Source organism: Colius striatus, chromosome 9 (genome assembly GCF_028858725.1).
Source record: "Colius striatus isolate bColStr4 chromosome 9, bColStr4.1.hap1, whole genome shotgun sequence".
NCBI classification, from domain to species: Eukaryota; Metazoa; Chordata; class Aves; order Coliiformes; family Coliidae; genus Colius; species Colius striatus.
The window spans coordinates 8,482,594-8,498,816 of NC_084767.1; the positions used below are offsets into that span (position 1 = coordinate 8,482,594).

General features: G+C 34.9%; 1 protein-coding gene across 3 annotated transcripts in view; it reads left to right on the forward strand.

Annotated features, from left to right (window-relative positions):
* Nucleotides 1-16,223, forward strand: part of TENM2 (teneurin transmembrane protein 2) — a 517,058-nt gene that overhangs the window by 35,355 nt on the left and 465,480 nt on the right. For all 3 annotated transcript variants that reach the window (XM_062002971.1, XM_062002972.1, XM_062002973.1), the window contains exon 2: nt 5,307-5,582. In XM_062002971.1, coding sequence (XP_061858955.1) covers nt 5,307-5,582 — 276 coding nt within the window. The remainder of the gene's footprint in view (nt 1-5,306; nt 5,583-16,223) is intronic.

Here is a 16,223-nt window from a genome sequence, read left to right on the forward strand (position 1 = left end):
GCAGAGGAGAGCAGAACAGTTGCTTACAGAATTGCATGTGTCATTCCTGGACCATTTAGGTTTCAGAATGGACAGATCTGTAGGAATAACACATCCCTTTCTGCTAAATGGAGCTGTTCTATTAGTATTCCTCTGAGCTTGGAAAAATGGGAAAGCTTACAATAAATGCAAGACTGCCTCAGAAAGTAAAATGTTAGCCTAAAGAATTACATCTTAACCTGGGCTGTGATGGGTAGATAATAAATAATAATCATCCTTACCACCTTGCTCTCTCCTCTTGTCCTTTCAAATTTCATTTTGTCCTTATAGTATGTCAGCATCCAAGGAGAAAAGGATAAATGCACACTTTGCCCTGAACCAGCATATTGTCAAAAAGAAGTTCATCACCATAAGGTGATGCCAGAAATATAATTTTTAGATGGTACTTGTTCTGCCAAAATTAGTGTGTGCTCTGGAAAGAGGCTGTTCTCCCTTAGTTTAAAAGATATAAAATAGGGGTGGCAAAAGCTCACCTCACAAGGAGATGATGATAAATAAAGCAGTTTGAGATGTTCTCAGAGACTACATTCAGCACAACTATATAAAATTTACATGAAGTAATTAAAACTGCAATATTGTCTATTTGGTTTGTCAAGACTCAATGAGGAAGGTTAAAAGAGAATGAGAGTAGATCCGGTGACTAAACCGTAGGAGAAGATGTTTCTGAAAAAATAGAATGTGATCATATAAATGAAGATTATATAATGTTGTGAGCTAGAATGAAATCTCATTAGAAACCTGGTTTTATAAACCTTATAATTTTTTTAAGTGGATATGAATCTACTGTATTAATACTCTCAACAGATTTATTGTCGAAAAGAAAAGCATCTATATCCTGGTATTAGGCCTGGGGATCTCTGAGTCAGAAAGAAGCAAGACAGAAAGAGGATTATAAAAAAAACAATTAAAAGAATTTACTGTCATTGATGAGGGAAGCTAGAAAATACATTTTGAATTCCAACCACATGTTGTAAATTGCACATGGATTTCTATTTGCTGCTTCTACTCTGTTTACTGCAGAAGAGACTTATAAGAAAACTATTGTGTTATTGAATTTTAAAACTTGTCTGTATGCTACTATGTCACTCCAACAAAATGTCACAATGTACTTGTATATTCACAATTGTGGTGTTACTGGGGGTGGAGCTGGTTGTGTATGTATGCACATGCACATCAGAGATGAGCATCAGGAATTCTGCAGTGTTCTCATACTTCTTGCTAACATCTGTAAAGCATTTCTTTGTCACAAATGTGCTCTATGAAAGTAAGATTTATCATAAAGTTCACATTTGCTTGGTTTTAAAAGGTTTAGCTTTCCTGAGTAGCAGTATCTGGAATTTAATAATCTTAAATGGAAATATATAATCTGTAAATCTTTGTAGGCCCTAACAACCACTTGTGGAAGGCCCTGCTATCGTTAACCCCCAGCTGTAGATTTTTAAACCTACAACACGGTATAGCACGTTCATTATTTTCTGTCTTCCAAGGAATCTCTTTTCTGGTATCTTTACTGTTTGACAAGCAGGGAGTTTGTTCCAGAGGGAAAAATGGATAAAGAGTTAGAAAAAAGGAGTGTTCAGGTAAACAGCTCAGTTTATTTGAAAACATCTGTGAATGTTACAGAAGAGAGGAAAAGCTGGTACATAAACCTGCTATGAGGTCAATGAGTCTGTTGTCTAGAGTGACTAATATCTGCACTTTCCTACCTGGCTTCCTGAATCATGGAATGTTTCCTCTTTATAAAAGAAAAGGTTTTAATATTTTTTTACAAAATGTGGTAAGACAGTAGCGTATCCCTCGGTTTAGGTTTGGAGTCTCAGTTTGGAGTATCTTAATTTTTTTGCAGTACTCTGCAACATTAAAAACAAAAATAAGTGAAACATTTTTGTAGAACAGGATTTTAACAGTGGGGAAAGAATAGTATTGGAACAGGTGAAATGCAAAGAAAGATTAAAAAGATGGCAATTGTTTATCAGATAAGGAAGATGAGTTAAAAGGTTAAATGTTATAAATGTGCACTATAAGTGGATTACAAAAAAAAATGAGATGGTAACAGTCTGTTGTCCTTGACATTGTAATAAATTAATGCATAAAGAATTGAAAAAGAATGAGTATGCATCAGAATTTGTTAAAAAGAATAACCTCTTCATCTGCCACAGATTGGAGCTAAATTGTATTCATGCCAGCAAAAATCATTACACTACACACATAAAAATTTGAGAAAGGGTGGGATGTCTTAAATGTATTCTTGTTCTCCTTACTTCTTGGAATTGATTATAGTAGCAAAGAGTTTAAGTGATACTTATCCTTTTGATTTTAGACTTAGCCCAGTTTTGAACTGCTGATCTAGTGTCGAAGGCAACTTTATCATATCTGTGCCATACTGGTTTCAGATATTTTCCTCGGAGGCGTCCTGTAGCGATCACAGCTGGATTAGATTAATCTTCAGAATGGCGATTCATGCGATTTGTAATTACTCAAATGAAACCTCTGCCTAGAGGTTAAGTGAAAATAACCTTTGCTTATATGGTTATGCTTTTTGCCCTTAACCGTGATAATGAATGAAATTGTACATTGTTGAATTAAACAGACTTTTTAGTAAGTTTTTATTTACTGAATAACTTCAGTATGTTTCAGTAAAATGAAATATGTTCAAAAGATAGTAGTAAGGTACTAATTAAAGGGAAAACATGTTTACTACTCTCTGAATTTAGAGACTATTCACAGCTTGTAAATTATGAGCAACAATGCTCAAGTACATAATGTTTTATTAAATTTATATACAAGTATACTACTCGTCTATTTCTGTATGAGAGATTACATACACTTTAAGGGAGCAGGTGGTATTAACTGCTTTTCTTCAGTGAAAATGATTTAGTGATGTGTATGTGTGTGTAAAATATGTGTATAGACATGAAAAACATCTACAAAATATATTCCTATGTGGTTATCCGTGGGCATCCAAGGATAAGTTATTCTACCATAGTGTGCTGTCCTACAGAGAGCTCTCTAATAATGTTTTGCAGAAGCATAATGCTGAAAATTAATAAATAGAACTAGTTTAGAGTATAACAGAGAACATGTTTTTGCCAGAGAGGGAAATCTCTACAATATTTTATGTCTATCACCAGAATGCTTGAGATTTTCTATTCTAAGACTGTAAAGAGATTTCAGAGAAACAGCACAAGAAGATCCCTTCTCAGAGGCTGATTCCACTTGTGTTCTTGAGTTCATCTGATCCACTTCTCAGATTTTTTAAATGCGGTCAGTTTTCAAATCTTTTTCTCCCTGTTTCCTGGAGATATCATGTTCCCAGGTGATTAAACTCAAATAGCTGAGTAATTTCTGGGAATACTGTGTTTTCCTTCCATTTTCAGTGCCTTTAACATTTTCCTCAGATGAATAAAGGATTTCTCTGAAGACTGACTTTTTGCATCAGATGTTAGAGTCAGATTTTGACGTCAATATAGGATGCTAATCAGAGTAAAATCATCTGAGCTTGTAATGACTGTTAAAACCTACAGAATATCATTAGAATGTTTTACCATGTATGTTAAACAGCTTAATTAAGCTAATACATTCATAATTTGTGTGTATTTGTAGATATTTTTGCCACTAGCAAAAAAACTTGAGAAAACTTCACCTTCATGATGAGTTTGTTAATTTTAGCATGGATCTTAGGTCAATATGCACTCTACGTGTGTAAGTCAAAGTGTTGGGCTAGTAGACTTCAGTTGACTCTTTTTTTTTAAAGCTATTTTATATTTTGAGTTGATTATGACCTTTCTTTTAGAGTCTGAAGTTAGTTTGCTAACATATCTAACCTTGTTGAGGGGAACCTGCTTTAGCAGGAGTTGGACTAGATGATCTCTGGAGATCCCTTCCATTCCATGATTCTATGTGTGAGACTGGAGAGGGCTGATACAGATAGATGAACCAGATGGGTTTAATACTGTATGGTCTTTCCTGGTTAATCTGGGAAAGAAATTGTAATAATTTAAAAACAAAATCTAGTTAATGTCTTTATTAGTAGAAGACACTTAAGTGATTTTTTTCATTTAGAGTATGAACGTCCACTGTATAGCTTAACTCAGATAAATATTCAGAGGAATAGGAGAAAATATAAACTGAACAAAATGAAGCAACTGTTTTAGAAACATGGACCACAGAGCTAGTTTCTCTATGAATTAAGAAATTAATTAAATAATGGGCAGTTATACTGCCAGCAACTTCAGTCTTTGTTCTTCATTTTCAGCCTAATGTAATGAAGCTAAAATCACTTGGCTTTTTAAAACCTTTGAGAGCCTTAGAGACCAGTGGATGTATTTTCCCCTATATTTTTTACCATCTTGTTCATTACTGTAGGAAAGAAATACATAAGCAGAAATCAACCAGCAAGTCTATACTTTCTGAGAACCCTGGGGGACTTCATTTGCTTTAAAAATGTATGAGACTTTGTCCACTGAGTCGTTATTAACTGCTAAAGGTCACATGTTTTGACATTGTTTCTGAAAGCTCTGCCTTTAAACCCAATGACCTCCTGATTTTGGTATCGATGCACGCTTTCTTCTTGAATATGGTGAAAAAGGTAGAAAACCATGACAGTGATTATGAGATCTATCTTGATTTCTACAACTAATATTAAAGTACCAATCTCCCTGAATGTAAAAGTACAAAACTGATGACAAGGTATCGTGTTACATCACTGATAGTTGGCATTCTTTTGAGTGATCCTTATCTGTAAAATCCATTTTCCCAAATCTTCTATGAAATAGGAAACTATATGAAAATTAGAATTAAAAATCCTAACTCTGTGGAAGGCTTGTGTATGATAAAATTAACTTCAGAAGAAAAAAAAATCCTATCTGAGTAATCAAATGCTCAACTTCAAAGCTTATTGTCCTACAAATATAAGGTTCAATACATAAGAAAGCAGGTCATGTCATTGGCACTTGTCATGAGCTTTTCATTTATCACATACCTAAGTGACTAATTATTTGGGGACAAATTAGTAACCTAAAATTTAGAGACCTTTCCTACTTTTAGATTTGCATTTTATCCACTTTTACTAGATTCAATGTGTTTTAATTAGGTCTTGCTAGATATGTGCAGCACAGATCTCTGTATGTAATTCATTTCAAGGGCTTGGCATACACCCCATTTAAGAGAAATTTAAAAAGTCTATTATTTTAAAACTTAAATAAATCCCCTAGCTTTAAAATTATTTAATTTTATTTATTTTATTGTTTTTTAAATTGCCCTTCTAGGAACAAACTTCACCCTTGCAGAACTAGGAATCTGTGAGCCCTCTCCCCATCGAAGCGGCTACTGCTCAGACATAGGAATACTCCATCAAGGCTATTCCTTGAGCACTGGCTCTGATGCTGACTCAGACACGGAGGGAGGAATGTCTCCGGAGCATGCCATCAGGCTGTGGGGAAGAGGGATCAAATCCAGGCGAAGTTCCGGTCTGTCAAGTCGTGAGAACTCAGCTCTGACGCTTACTGACTCCGACAATGAAAATAAGTCAGATGAGGAAAATGGTAGGCCTTTTTCTTCCATATCTTCTTAATGCACATATGTGAGAATGTGATCTTCCTTAAAAATACAAGAGTATTCTTTTAAAGGTGAATTTTTCACTTTTCTTTCTCAGTTTGACTAAAGCTGCTTTTTAATGTTGGGCTTTTTTTAGCATCAATAACAGGAAACTTTATTACACGTACATCATATAATATGATATATATCGTGGTTTACTTTACAATTTACTTTCCACACAATAATCTTTCACAGAATTTTGTGCTCAGAGTACAATAAATTAAACGTAATGATAAGAAGTAGAAAGAAATTTCTTCAGAGAGATGGTTTTTCTTATGTGATTTTTATGCACAGCTTGAAGTAATATTAATAATCTACAATATGGTAGTAGCTGTAACAATGTTGCTAATTTATAACAATCACGTTAAATTTGGTGTGTGCTTTCAAGTTTCTGAAGTTGCAAAAGAAAACAAAAAGAATTAATTTGCTGTTGGCTTATTGGTAAGTATTGGGGAGCTTTTAGAAAGCAAACCTATACATCAGACCCAGGCAAAGCACTTTTGTTCAGTATAGTTAAACTTATAGAAATGAGATTTAAGATAATGCAATAATTGTTTGAGACAAAACACCTAGACACTGGTTGATTCTTAAAGCCAGCTTTCTTTTCAAATGCATGGAACTCAGATTCGTGTTCTTCATACATATCATCTAAACATTTTTACCCGGGGAGTTTTCTGTGCTCACATATTTTCTAAATTAAACTGAAATGAAAAAATACTAAAAATGGATCTGCAGTAATTTGTCCTCCATCCTCTAGAGTGATGAAGGGCAAACTCAGCCTAGTTAAAATATGAACTGAAGGTTTTGATACTTGCTGTTCTGAGAATGTGAAGAGGAATCTCCCTAACATTATACCCTCAGAGAAACTATTTGGTCAGTTGATCCCAGCTATTGAAACCAGCTCTCTGCTACGCATATTACTTTTTAGATGGTTTTATGCGTTTATTTCAGTCTCCTCCCTATACTTATTGATAGTTGTCTTGGTTTCAGCAAAGATGGTGCACCAGGCACTAGAAACACAAGCAACTACTTGTCAAAGCAAACAAGGCGGAACTGAATTACTGTTTTTGTATTGATAGAAAAAAGTTCAGAAAAGCACAGTGGGTTTTGTTTGTAACAACTGTATTTTTTTATTGATTTAAATTGAATCTTCAGGTCATATCTCCTCTTCATAGGCATAGCAGGATATATTTCTTCATCAAAACCAAAGAGGAAGTGTGTATTTACCAATAATAGTGTTTGCAAGGAAGCCAGTATCCTAAAAAGAATCAGTGACTGGTTTTTTTTTTAAATTTTAATAATACCATTCACAGAAAATATGACAACTTCCATTGACTTCAGTGTAGTTTTGGTAAGGCTACTGTGTGTAATTTCAAATCAACAAAACCTGACTAATGAATTTCTGGCATTGTGGAACATCTGGGATTTATATCTTTAGCATGAGTTAACTTCTCTGAAGGTAATTGTCTTCATTTCAGTGGAAGCACTGTGCCATCACACCTTTTGTGTGAGAAAATGTAGTCTGTTAGAACAAAGGACGTGATCAAGTAGCATGCAAGAAAGAAACAAGCTAGTATGTATGCTTGGAAAGGCTTTTGTGATAAGGATTTCTGTGTGGTTGGCTGTTTAAAATAAAATCACGCAAGTATGAAGCAACTATTATATACACAGAGGTATTAACTTCAGTAAACTTTTTAGTCTTACTCTCTCACAGATCCTGGTTAGCTCAAAAATCAATGCTTCTTCACATCACTGATTTTATGAAGTTTTGGGGTGCATTATCATATAGATTGACAGTTGCCCCACTGGTTCAGCACCACAGTGTGGACACTTACCAAACCATCATTAATTTCTCACGCTTGTGCCCAGCAGTGGTTTCCTACATAATAAACACTGTGTCCTTCAGAAGCAGATCAATATCCTGCTAGGTATTCATCTTGAAGAGGAAGTAACTAGAATCTATACTTCAAGAGAAATTTGCTCTCTGGTATGGTTTCAGATTTTCAGAGCACTAGCATTAAACAAGACATTTCTTGTTATAAGATTTTATCTATTTATGCCTAGGAACATTAGAGGGAAATCACGATGCATAGAGTGCTGAATTTATTTAAAATAGCATTGAAGACTTTTTCCCATCATACAGTTCAACTGTTGTGTTACAAAACAGTAGTTCAGCTCCAAAAGGTGATTAATTTTTAATATTGAGATGCTATCACAATTTATACAATTGCACTTAAAAAACCCCAAACCTCAAAACGACCAAACCATACCTCTCTCTTTTCTTGTGACACTTAATCTATTTTGTCACTCTTAGTACATCTCAAAGTAGCACAGAAGAGGCTTAATTTCTAAAAATTGCACTAACAATATAATTTTGTTCCCATTGAGATCCATTCACAAAGCTTCTGACCATTTTCAACACTTCTAGATTTAGTATGATTTAATTTAATCATAAATTAGAATTCTGTGAACCTTGAAATATTAGCAGGTTTGAAATGCTCATAGATAAGTAGAAATAATGGAAACTCATTTAAATTCAATGCTTTACTTGACACACTTAAAAAAACACCTTATTGATGATCCAATTTAAAAAGCAACACTTTGTTTTCACAAGTCTGATTAGGCTCTAAATCTTTATCATATCTCGCAGCTTTTCATATTGTCTGGGCATCTCTTCTTTAGATATGGCAACGTGAATATATACAAGCGAATCTCTCACCAAGTTTCTGTTCAATATGACGTATTGAGTGATGGGATTTAAGTACATAAATATTTTGTGATACCTACAAATGTACAAGTTATTTAGAAATATAGCTCACATCTGATATCATGTGCCAGATTTGCAGGGACCCACATCTAGAGAGATAGGGGATATACCTGAGTTCCTGAATGCTTTATTTCTTTCTTTCTTTTTATTAAATTCTATAAGTGTTTAGCCCCAAAACTCATGGCAAAAGTAATGTTTTTCATCAGCTGGTTTGTGTTCTTTCCTAAGCCTCTAGTATTCCTATTTCCACAGTAAAGCTTAGATGCTGATTATATTTAGCTAGTGACCTTGAAGCAAGTACTCTTCCAGGGCTGTTCATCTTTTCATATTTTAAAGGAGAGCAGGTGTCCTTCTTTTTTGAGTTGAGTTTAAAATTATGTTCTTCTCACAAATATTATATCTATTTTAAATAGTTCAAAAATCCATGAAACCACAACATTCATAATTAAGGAAGACTGATGTACAGAGTACTTTTGCAACATATCTGCAATCTTCCCTTTTTCTGGCTTCACTGTTATTAAATGACTGGTTACAGACTCTTAGGGAGGTGATTAAATTCAGCAGGCATTTGGCAGATGAGAGTGAAAAGCTGAACAAACCAGTAATACAGAAGAGAAAACATAATCAATCCTAGGTAGAAGAAAGAAGAACTGAAAAGTAGCATGTCAACTCAGAGCAGATCTCAGTAATTTCAAAGTGCTGAAAGGAACTAATAGACTCAAACAGAACCCACAAGGAGGGCTTTCAATTTTACTTGAATCTAGATCATGTTACTTCTCCAGAAAACATGTGGAGTACTGTTGGTGACTTGGGATTTTTTGGTAGAACTTTGTTACCTTGACACTTTTTGTATTCTTACCATTTCATATAATGGATGTCACTACTAGAATGGGATGTGACATATGTTTATCATGAGATTTCTACTGTGATATAACAATATGAAACACTTCAGATGTTTCTGTTTTACATTTGTGTGTCAGGAAGAAAAAAAAAAAGGCATATCTTGAGGGAGGAAGAGAACTTCCAGGACTGAAGCCACGTTAATAAAACAGTGTCAGACCAAAAAAGTTGATGAAGGAATGTTTTAGTCTTACCAGTAGTGATTCTGAATTGAGTGGCAAGACATGAATGAATGGGAAGAAATAAAACAATCTCAGACTTCATCAAAGCAAGGGAAATAGTTTAAAGCCATGCTGTGGTAATGTATGTTTATGTTTTAAAGAAATAAAAACCCCTAAGCCCTGTGGCTTTGATGACTCATTGTAGATAATGCCTATGAAAAGCAAATAAGATTGAATGTAAAGAACCATTTCTGTGTTGATAGCCCAGCTGTACCTTGTGAGATATGGTAAAGTGGGGCATTACTGAAATGAGCTTGGACAGTGCTGGAATCCAGTAATGCCATGTACTTCCACTTTCCTCACATCATGTCCTTTTCTTCCTGGTGATCTTCTTTACTCCACTGGAACCAGGCTGTCTCCAGCATAAGATGTAAAGATTCAGGTCACATCAAAAGTAGTTGTAGGATGTTTCACATATATTTTCAGGTTCAATACCTATCCATATTTGCTGTGCAGGACATATTGGTAACATGAATTCTATCGTTTTTTACACATTACTTTGGTGTTATTTTTTATTGTAGTAATTAGAATTTTGAATTCCAGACAATACTATGCACAAATATCACTTATTGTTTAAAAAACAAAGAAGAGTACCATTAATAAAGTGAAATGAAGTTGGGAAAATTGTAAATATGAAGAACTGTACTTATGTGTCATACCTCTGATTGAATCTTATGAAAAAGTAGGCAAATTGTATTTTCCTTTCTTTTTTTTCCTTGCCATGAAGTTTTCAGTGATGATTTCATATCGTAATTTCTCAAATGTGTATGTAAAGTAAATCTTAAAAAAACCCAAACAAAAATAACCCCATAATTCAAGGTGACCTCATATTTTATTGTTGCTTTGATTTTATAAGCAGTGTAATCTGGGCTTTTCCAGGGATGTTGTTGAATAACAGACTTAGACTTACAATAGAAAATAAAAGATATTATTGCATTGGTTTACAAAGACATACAAAACACATGACAGCCAAGGAGCTTATTTTCTTATTTTGACTGTTTTAATTTTGATATGTTTTTCTCAGTGTTTTATTACTTGTTGTTGTGTTTTTTTTTTTAATTCAGCTTTCTATTTCACACTTCATAATTTGCAGGAAAGGTTATGGTGAAACTGTGATTCTACTCTTGAGAAGACTTTGGTTTTGTTGTATGCATGCTAATGTCTCAGAGTGGTAAGACCAGTTTGAAAGTAGAAGGTTTTAACATTCCTGGTGACAGAATTCTATTTGAGTTTTAAAAAGTGGGAGATTAAGCTTGCTTCCTGAATTATCCCACTAAGAAATATTCAGTGGTGATACAGTTGGAATGGATCTTTGTAGTTTTTAATTGGGAGGAAAAAAAAGATAGTTTGCCCTTATCATTTAATGATAGTATATCTATGTTTTGTGTACAAGAAGAAGCAGGGAAGCTGTATATATTGCATAGTAGAGTGCTAATTTCATCTGTTGGTACTGTCTGGGAACATCATGCCCATTTTCCTCCCAGATCAACCCAGGTAGCTCAGAAACAGCAGGAGGGACAGACATGAAAGAGAAGAGAGGAAGAGCTGCCACAGTTGTACGATCTGTTCAGAGCTGAGAAAGTGTCCAGATGGTCCTAAGGAAATGATGAGATTTAAATGAAATGTCATATACTCAGAAAATGGAATCGCATACGTCATACACCAACTAGACTTCTTAAGGAGTGCTAGGGAGGTTAGCTCGTGCATGGGCATACTTCATCTCTCCTTTAGGAAGCCTTGTAAAGTACTTTGTAAATGACAAATTTAGAAAGTCATTAAGCGCAGTATCAAAGCTCGGTTGCTTAAGTGGATCCAATTTTGATGTGCTCTCAAAACCTGAGGGCACTTCTGATAGGAAGTGGTTTCCTAATGAGGGAATTGACTAGAAGGAACGACTTTTAAAGACTTAACTACACATCAACTACAATTTTGTCCAGGTAAATGGCTTATGCATTCAGTGCAGGGGGAGGCTAGATGATGGGGTTAAGGACAAAATGTGGATGTGTAATACTGATAAACTTTAAAGCCTTGTGGAAGGCAAGAATATTACATGACAGTATATAAAATCTTAAACATCTGTTACAATTTAATATAACTTGGCAACACTGTATTGTAAGTCGGCAGAATGATGCAATGGAAGTAGTGCTAAATATACAAGTGTTGTGAAAGTATGAAGTAGATACTATTTGGAACAATGTGTTTGGTGGTATTTCAGAGAGTAAGGATGCAGATGCTCTGCTTAGGTGGCCAAAAAGGGGAGGGGAAAAAAGTGCCTCCTTGACATTCAGTTGCTTGTAGCTGGAATTCAGCAATTTGTCACCATTAGATTTTCCATTCAGTTCAGTGTTGATGAGAGGTATGCACCAGGCTCTGAGGCTTTATTGTCCCAGAGCTTATGTATATTTCTAGCCCTTGTGATTGTAGAATAAATGGATGGGAGGGGGAAGGAAACACCCAAAACAATCAAACAAATAAAAACCAAACAAAACAACAAAACCCGAACCTCTTATGCGTGATGTGGTGAGGTTTTTATACCATGGATGTTTATGATCTTCTTGCTTATTCATTTCAGTCAAGGCTACAGTGTCTGTAAGCTTTGTAAATGGTTATTTATCTGAGGTGTAAGTCATTTCAGTACCTCTCTATACCAGGTGCTGGCTGCTGGGTCTTCACCATTGTGATTTTTTTTCCACATACCCTACGAAGATCTGATCTGGCTGAAACTGTGTCTTGTTTTCCAGTCTCTCTCTTCAGAGTGACTTTTTTGGATTATATGAATGCCCTCTTCATAACTGCCTGAACCAAGGCAACCATGAATTGAGACCTAGGAAACAAAATCAATATTTACCCAGGAAACTGAGGAAAGCAGAAATACAGGCTGATGAATTAAGGCTACCTGGAAAATACTGCATCAGCTGGGTTCATCAACTGCTGAAGCTAACTGTGATTTTCCTTTTTCCTGAATTCATAGGGAAAGAGCTTTAGCATGCAGCTGTATCTTCATCATTGTGTGAAGGTCACAACAGGGAGAGCTTTTAAAATAACCTCTCAAAATAACCATGGGATTTTTCAATTATATTTTAATTACAAATGTTTCCATCTACTACAGAGAAATCGTGTAACTGTGTTTAACAAGAACATTGCGTGACAGCCCATCATTCAGTTTGTCAATTGTTATTAGTTTTTGTCAAGAAATCTTACATGTTATAGGTCATCTAGGTAAGCAAGTAGTATTGCCTTTTTTCAAAGCATAACTGTGTTGGAATAATGCCTTTTTATTCTTTTCTGTAACGGAGATATGTATCTGATAAAGTTAATCCAGTTTGGTAATAAATGCATTGTGAGTGGCTGATGAGTGATAAACCTGTGCAGAAAGATTTACTTGTACATAGTGTTTAACCAAATTTATCATGGCAAAACAAAACAAAAAAGTATTATTTCACATTTCACTTGTAAACTGAAGCACAAATCACAGGACACTTTACACTGAATTTATTTTCTATCTTCCTTTTACCAAAGGCTTTCTCTGAATTTGTCAAGCCAGACACTGACACCTTTGCTCACGTAGCATATCCTACTATTAATAATCTTCCAAATTATAAAGACTTGCACATTTCACTGATTAGTGCATAATTAGGTCAAGGTACATCCTGTTTTGTCTAGTCAGCCCTTGGTTTATGAAGTTTGGCCCTAGTCTGACCAAAGAACAGTGATGGTACAGTGAATACCTATTTGCAATAAGTCTAAAACACACACGTATATGGCTGCTTAAGTATTATTCCTGTTTCTAAATATTTCATTTGATATACTTTTGTTTACACTCTGCACACTGTTCTTTTCAAGTAGTCTGGCAGTTTATCAAAGACAATGCATTTGAATTGATTGTTAATGTGATGTTGAAATGTAATGCTCTATTCAGGTAGAATGGAATTCATCTTCAGTTAGGAAATGGATTGGAAACTACAGCTTAGTTCTTTCAGTGCCAAAGTTTAAATATGTGTCTATTAGAATAAGTAGAACTTGTCAAAAACTAGATAATCCCATAATTATTGAGTTTCCAGAGGCATTATTATAACTTCACTCTCTTTTTCTTTTTTAACTTAGTTCTTCAGAAGTAAATGATACAGGTGTGCCATAACTTTGGTTCCTGAAGTAGAAGAGAGAAAGTCTAATTAATGAGCCTGAATATTATTGATTTTAACCTTTTTTTGTGTGTGTGTGTGACTGGACTTTTTGCAGAAACTCTTGGCAGAATTGGACATCTGTCAGATACTATAGGAGCAATCTGGAAATTCACTGTTTTCTTCACTTTTAATTTCACTATATTTTGCATGGATTATGAAGAACTTTGTGATTAATTTAATCTTTTACACATTCTATTGCAATCTCCTTCCTTGACATTGGTAAGGCAAATTCTTTTATATATTCATTCAGTCTTTCTGTAGCATTTGAAATTGCTGACTCTAACATTTTTGCTTTAAGAAGCTATGGGGATGATTGGCAACACTTCAGGAAGGCTGAAGTTCTGCCTCTTGACTCAAGTGAAAGATTTCTTATGAGCAGCTGTTTGTCCACTTCCAAAACACTCATCTGTTAAGTCTTTGGCTCACAGACCTCTCATCAGTGTACTTCAACATCCCAAAAGCTGTTGGTAGCACTACAGATACGATGCTGAAATCTTAACAGTATGTGAACGTGAAGTACTGTGATAAAAATAGAGAATTATTTTTTTCAATGTTTAGTTTGTCTGTCTGATGGTTAAAGTACATCAGATTAGACTAGAACCCATAAAAGGAAGATACAATGATACTGGAGAGATGGAAGTGTTTGAAGAACTTGCCTTTTCAACAAAGTTGCCTGCTATTGAAAACTAGTTATCACTGGTCTTAAAAATAAACACCTACATTTTGCAACTTGACAGAGGAATTCTTTCCATCTTACAGGTTTACATGAAGCAGTAGCTTTAAATGTTTTTCCAGGCTGAATAATTTATCTCATTATAATGTGTTACTGTTAGTCACCAGAGGGTGCCATTGCTGTGATCTTCCACATTCTTGTGCTAAAAACCACAGAATTTTGGAAGAGGTACTACTTCTAAAGGAGACCTCTTCCTTTAGTTGTATAAAGCAGTGGCAAGAAATAATAGCCTTATGCAGAACAATTTGCAGAACTGACAGCAGAGTACTGTGGAGATTCAATTCTTCAGGTGCTGTTGCTTTCAAGAAATCAAGTGGTAAGTGGAAAAAACAAGTCCTAAAAAGAGACTTCTTCCTGGTTATCCACTTGGCTTCGTTACACAAACACATTTAACTAACATCAATTACTCTGTAGTTGCCTACAAACTCTACATCACTCAAGTCACCTCAGGTTTCTGGATACTTAGTACTGTGGGGCAGAACAACATTGGTGTCAGAAGAAGAGGCAGTTTCATTTGTGAATGAAATTGCTGAAGGAGATATAGTTATCACAGAATAAGTTGCAGATATACTTTGTGCTGGCTCATATAGGCATTCAGTTCAATGTCCCTTACCCAATAGACAGAATGTGTAAGGGCTTGTGCTTATTGGTTCACATAAGTCTGTGGTTGCACAGCTGTCATTCATCTGTGGTCATCCATCTCATCAAGTCAGAGAGAGATTTGCACAAGGTAGATTCTAAGAAATTTAATTGATTTATGGAATATAAAACAGTTACTGTTCATTCACAGAGTATAGCACACTGCATTTAGATGCAGTGAACTCATGCTTATACCTTTTGTCCTTTGGTATTTTCTCTTTGCTGCCATATACCCAACACAGCTATCCAGGTAACTGAGATAAAACTGTGAGATTAGGAAGCTTCTTTTCTCATAGGTGAGGGTGGAAGAGAAAGTTTTGATAGGGTTTTTTTTTTTTTACTTCTGAATTATTAAGAACTACATTGGTACTATTGAGTGCCTTCAAATAACATCTCTATGGGACAGAGTTTTACAGCTTAACCATTCAGTGGACAGGATAGCTTTTGTCATGTCTGAAGTTATGAATATCTCTGAAGTTGCTGACTGTTGAAATCATTCTAAGACTTTCCAATATCGCATTGCTGATACAGAGAGGAAGACTGTTCAGTTGATGAAATTGTATTTGCCAGGAAGTTCAAGATGCCTATGGAAACTGATACTTCCTTGCCATGTTTGCCCTATTGAAAACTGAGATACCATCTTGTAAGAAGGCATAATATCATTCAATTATAACAACATGCCTGTAGGCAAGGCACAATATGTGAGCATCATTTGTTTGCTTAGAGCCATAACTGTCATTCAGAAATATTGAAAGGTAGCAGTTGGATTTTTTCACACAAATGGTTAAGGGACTTTTCTCAACATCAAATTAGCGTTCAAGAGTGAAAATGTAGCTTCTGTTTCCTCAGATGCTGAGCTGTAAGAATGAGTAATCATAATTCCTGAGGGTAGAAATGTTGAGTTGTTTTGTTTTTTTAAAAAAGAAAACTTTGAGTTGTAGTAGACACAAAACAAGTTTATCAATTTTCCATAGAACACTTCTGTTTAGTAAACCTCAAATAAGATGATTTATGGTGTCCAGTTTTCTTTGGAAAGAGGGAATTATTTTAAAAGAAGTTGTATACTATTTTTCTGTCTCCCACACAATGCTATAGCTTTGAGCTATATTGCACAATATGAATGGAGACAAATCAAGGGAATGGAT